Source organism: Salvia splendens, chromosome 14 (genome assembly GCF_004379255.2).
Source record: "Salvia splendens isolate huo1 chromosome 14, SspV2, whole genome shotgun sequence".
Lineage (NCBI taxonomy): Eukaryota > Viridiplantae > Streptophyta > Magnoliopsida > Lamiales > Lamiaceae > Salvia > Salvia splendens.
The window spans coordinates 28,569,154-28,575,153 of record NC_056045.1 but is presented as its reverse complement, the minus strand read 5'-3'; the positions used below and the strand labels follow the sequence as shown (position 1 = coordinate 28,575,153).

Below are 6,000 nucleotides of genomic sequence, written 5' to 3'. Positions count from 1 at the left end.
CATTTTCGATAAATAATACTCCTAGTAATTCCTATCTACATACAAACAAATGTGCATACATATATACATAAGTGCACGCGGCCATAATAATTCATGTGTTTCACCCTCACAATCCAACCCATGATCACGAGCTCATGATTCCTTTCTTCATCAATTACTCACTTCAACTATTACATGTCAACTTACATCTTGATTCCTTTCTTCATCAATTACTCACTTCATCTATATATTACATGTCAACTTACATCTTTCTTTTTCCTATACACATGTAATCATACCTATATAATTCATATTTAATATTTATATATGTTGGGTACCGGTGGTGCACACCCGAACTCCACATTAGTATGATATTGTCCGCTTCCACATTAGTATGATATTGTCCGCTTTGGGCAAAGCCCTCACGGTTTTGCTCTTGGGGTATTCCCCAAAAGGCCTCATACTAATGGAGTTGGGGTAGTCCATTTATATGCTTGCAACTCTTGTTCATTCTCCGATGTGGGATATGGTTTGCTTCACCACAATATATATAGAGAGTGAGAGAGGTGTTTAATGAGAATTTATATTTAAAATAAGAACGAAAAATCATTTTGATAATCAATTCGACAGTGAAGATCTATGGTAAATACATTTCGATACTGGATGGACGAGTGCAGCACGAGAGCTCGAATATTTTATGATGCGAAAGTTTAATTTAATTTCAGCTTTAGTGAAATTACTTTCACTATGAATGCGATAATTTTAGATATCAAATGCGGTGTTTTCAATTTTTTGTGTTTTCACGATAACAATGTGTTTTACTTAACCCACTCTTGTAGTGTATATATATATAAGGATGTGTTAAGATAAATCTACAATTCTTTTTACAGTGCACTCAGCGTTTAAAGTTTACAAATTCGTGTAAAATTAATGAATTTACAGTGAAATTCACTACTAGAAAAATTGCTTCTCACTACACTTTTTTTATCACACTTTATAAAAAGTGCCAGCATAGATGTACTATCTACACACTAGCTTTTCACTGCACTTTATAATATATTGTTACTGCACTTCAACATAAAAAGTGTCATCATAGATGTACTATCTACACACTACCTCTTACTACAGGTACCCGGTGCTGCACTTCATCAAGTGCCATTATAGATGAAGTGTCAGCACAGTAATTTTCTAGTGACAATTTTAAGTGCCATTACAAGCCAATTTTCTAATAGTGATTAATTGCATCGTATTTGAATAAAATACGAATATATAAAAGTTCAAATTTCTTCCCTAATGGAATTCAGGCCAGGTGTTGCATTCATCCAACCAAAATGCATCTATTGTACTAGATCTTTACAATCAAATAACTGAAAATGATTGTAATTTGTATAAGTAAAATACTTTTGCATTAAAATAATTCATAACTTTAATTTTAATTCTATATCCTATGTAATAACGTCAGCAACTTTAGCATGCATGCTTCGCCCAAGATGCTATTGGTATCCATCGAAGTAAATTCATTTGCAATGCGAGTGCTTAATTAGACATTTGGATGCACCGTGCATCCACCCTAATTGAATTCATTAATATCTAAATAGACTTCATTAATCACAATTAAAATTTAATTCAGCACATGTACTATGCATCCGGGTATACTAGAGTATGCTCGTCAATATTTTCAACTTATTTCCGATGTATTAAAAAACTTTTAATCAATGTCACCACTATTAGAACTTTTATATATGACTGGTGTAGTATAGTAAAAAAGATTTCCTTCGCCATAGTTGCTCAGTTTATTTTATGAAGTGGTGAGGTGATGGAATATTCTAAAATCCCCAAACTATTTCTCTGTCGCAGCAGAATTTAAGGACCCTGCCATTTTCAATATTCACCCCAATTTACATCTGAAAAATATCACTAAATGTTGAAATGATACTGCAGTTTTTATTTACTACAGAATTCTCAATTAGCTGTATAATCAAGAAAAGAAAATTAACATTTACATTTTACCTAACCTCTTCAACTAATTTAGATAAATCTCGATTTTTTTCACTACTAAGGACAATAAAATAATATATCTTGTGAATTGCAATACAAAAAATTGTGGGTGACTTGTAAAATCCATAGTCCTCTTGCTAAAGTGGCAGTAGATTTCTCATGACTTATACAGAAATCACATGTGTACAAATTGAGCCAATCAAAGTATAGCAGAATCATGGTGTACCCCTGCTGCTATTACTGCCACAATATAGTAAAACCAAAGTTTTATTTCACAGGTAGACAATACACACACACATATGATATATATATACATAATTTCTTTTTTATTTTAGTTTCTGATTTCTTGGCAGAGAAAAAGTTTACTTGTTAATCATATAGTAGCGGCATAATTTGCTTACATCTAATTACATTCCTTAATTACTCATGCACACAAATACTACACAATTAATAAACACAAAATGCTAATTTGATTTAATTTATTAATTTGAGTGTGTGTGAGAGAGAGAGTGAGGCTGGGGTCATGTGGGAAGCAAACAAAATATGACACTAATTTGAGAGGGCATCCTTCTCTTTAAAGCCTCAAAGCAATGGAATTTCCAAATACCAAAGGAAAAAAATAGAAGAAGAAATATACAAAACTGCAATGGTTTCTCGAGAGCACAAGAGAGATGCTGCTCTTCACGATAAGCTGCAGATTCTCCGTTCCATCACTCACTCTCATGCTGTAAATTCTCTGCTCATTATTCATTTCATTTTGATTGGTTATACAAAAAGGTGTTTCTCACTTTTATGTGATTGTGTTTTCGATCAATTTTTGTTGCTTAATTTCCTCATCTCCTAATTGTGTTTATTTGATCCAATCATGCTTATATTTATGTTAGCAAATTTGTCACACACCGCCTTACACGTCGTCTGTAATTCCCGTGTTTCTCATCACAATAATTATAAGATCAATTTTTAGCTAAAGTTTTTCCATTTTTGATTCTTTTTTTTACATATGTGGAAATGAACAAGTAGCTTTTAATTCTTGATTGATATGAATAGTATCTATTTTAGGTAAACAATTTCTTGATATAGTAATTGACTTTGGGTTTTCCATCTTGGCAGATGAATGATACATCAATCGTTCTTGATGCATCAAACTACATCAAAGAGTTGAAACACAAAGTGGAAATATTGGATGAAGAAATATCAACCTCAGAGAGTTCAACTCCTGTAACATTTTTTCCTCCTACACATATTAAATAATATTTTAATGTAATAATTAATATTTATATATATTTGCAGAGAGTTTCTGTTGAAACCCTAGAAAAGGGTTTCCTAGTAAAAGTGCATTCGGGAAGAAGCTGCCCGGGGCTGCTCGTATTGATACTCGCGACGTTCGAAGAGCTCGGGCTTAATGTGCTTGAAGCTAGGGTTTCCTGTGCAGACAGCTTCCATTTACAAGCTCTTGGAGGAGAAGTAAGAAAATTTATTTTTTGGTTTTAATATATTGAAATGATACATATATTGACGACATTATTTTGGTGTAGAATGAGGAAGATGAGGAGAGCATGGATGCACAGATGGTGAAACGAACAATAACAAACACCATCAAGAATTGGAGTGAAAGCATTGGGTAATGAAGAAATATGTTAAAGTTGATTATGATGGTCCATATATATCTATAAATATCTATAATTTCCAATTTGGTGGCCAAAAAAAAATTCACCAGATTTATCTATTGTGGGTGGATTGGGAAGTTAACTATGTGAATGTGGGATGTGAAAATGCAAGTAATCAAAGATCACTTGTAATTTTGATGCAAATTATTAATTATTAATTAATTAATGGAAATTCCCTAGCAATTTCAAGAGAGAATTCATCAAGTTTTTTATTTTATTTCCAACATATAACTTGCTGAAATTAAAATCCTCAGAATTTTTCCTAGTAGGATACGGTTTCACTAGTTTAAAATAATATTTAAAGCATTTAAATATAGTATAATACTAGCATACATATCGTCTTGGTGAGGGAAGTGCTTCCACCTCTGTCAAAATTTGTCGGATTCTTGACATTATTGTCACGATCAATTAACATAATTCTCTGTTTCATTAACAAAATCGTGAAAGAATAATTGCTAGTTAACCTAAAAACTCCAAGAAAGTGGGAATTTCCAAGCATCTTTTATGTGCATAGTTGTGGTACTATACCTTCAACAAGAAGTTACGGTTTCCAGCTTTTTTGTCTATTTTAATTGAGAGGAATAAAATGTAGAATTTAATTATAATAATATTACAGAAGCATTCGTGTTTTGTTCGATAAGGTTAATGAAGGCCAGCTCCACATTTATTTTTATTCGAAAAACAGAAGATGCATGAATATGTGAGGTAGATATGCTATTCTATTTTTGTATCAATTAGTACATTTATAATGTTGAAGAAAAAAGAAAAGAATACATTTATACACACTTGATTGGATGAAAAAAAATGTCGGACAATTATATTATTATTGGTGGGTGCAAAAAAATGCACTGAGGAATAGAGATGGCTAAAGATCGGGCCGGGCTGGGACGAAAAACAAGCAGGGTTGGGCTGTTCACGAAAATCCGTTGAATCGCAAACAATGACCTAATCAGCCTCGAAATTCGATTTGCAGTGCACAACTTTCGCATCGGGCTGGGGCGGCCCAACCCAATGTGATATTCATCATTTTAGGATTTGGGCCCAAAATTTCACGAGCATATAATTTATGGGCCTAACTTAGCCCTTAACCTGTTAGCAAGTTGGGCCGGGCTTATTTTGCCTACTCTTTACCTCACAATTAACATGCATGGTGAACAAGTTCTGATAACAGTCAATCCTTTATACTTCATTGTCCAAGAACAAAAGTCTACTTTTTTACATCATTATTAAAAAAATAGTACAAGTAAATGATGGAGACAAATATGAGATATTAAATATCAGAAAATGAATAATATGAAAGCGCAAGTGTATCTCAAAATAAAAATTGTTTACACAAGTAGCCATGGAGAAGAAGATTATGTTGGCTCTAGTGAACGCCTTGGTGCACTATCTCCCTTCCCTTCAACTGAGATGTAGAAATTGTAAAACTAAACATATATCAAATCAATTCTCAATATAGAGAAGATATAAAGAGATGAGAGGAAAAGATATTTTTATTGATCAGAATTATGAATTCCATTCAAAGAGAAATAGCTAGCTACTTATTTATACTATGGCTGGAAGAGCTAAGACGTAGCTAGAGTGCATAATGGTGCATGGAGTTGATCACAGACGATTAACTCTCTTTTAACTAACTACCAACTAACTAACTGCCAGCTCATCATTGAAGATCTTCTTCTCTAAAACATCGAGTCTTCTTCATTTCATTGTTTTCATGCAGCTATTTATTTCTTCACTTTCAACACCCCCCTTCAAGATGGACAATATAGGCTTTTAAAGTTCATCTTGTCCAACATTCCTTGGAAGGCAGCAACTCCCAAAGGCTTGGTAAATATGTCAGCCAACTGCAAAGTGTTTCGAATATGCATAGGTTTAATAATCCCATCCAAGTACTTCTCTCTGACTGTATGGCAGTCTATTTCAATATGTTTTGTTCGTTCATGGAAGACTGGGTTGGAGCAGATATGAACCGCAGCTTGGTTGTCACAATACAGAGGGATAGCTTTACTTATTTTGACTCCGAAGTCTGCCAAAATGGTGGAAGCCCATACTACTTCACAGCAAGCTTGAGCCATTGCTCTATATTCAGCTTCGGCTGAGGATCTTGATATAGTGTGTTGCTTCTTAGCTCTCCATGATATCAAAGAAGTTCCTAGAAATAGGCAATACCCTGTCATTGATCTCCTAGTATCCGGACAAGCTGCCCAATCAGCATCCGAGAATATGCTCAAAGAAGATTCTGATTTCCTGGAATAGAACAATCCATGTCCCGGTGTTCCTTTCACATACCTCAATATTTTCTCAGCTGCTATCCAATGTTCCTCACAAGGTTTAGATACGTATTGACTGAGTTTAT

The 6,000-nt window shown here is 33.7% G+C and overlaps 1 protein-coding gene across 1 annotated transcript; it reads left to right on the top strand.

Annotated features, from left to right (window-relative positions):
- Nucleotides 1–2,577: 2,577 nt before the first annotated feature.
- On the top strand, nucleotides 2,578–3,816 carry LOC121764648. The gene is made up of 4 exons (XM_042160672.1): nucleotides 2,578–2,704; nucleotides 3,088–3,195; nucleotides 3,268–3,441; nucleotides 3,513–3,816. The coding sequence occupies exons 1-4, from the start codon at nucleotides 2,624–2,626 to the stop codon at nucleotides 3,600–3,602; spliced, it is 453 nt and encodes a 150-aa protein (XP_042016606.1). The 5' UTR covers nucleotides 2,578–2,623; the 3' UTR covers nucleotides 3,603–3,816.
- Nucleotides 3,817–6,000: the final 2,184 nt, after the last annotated feature.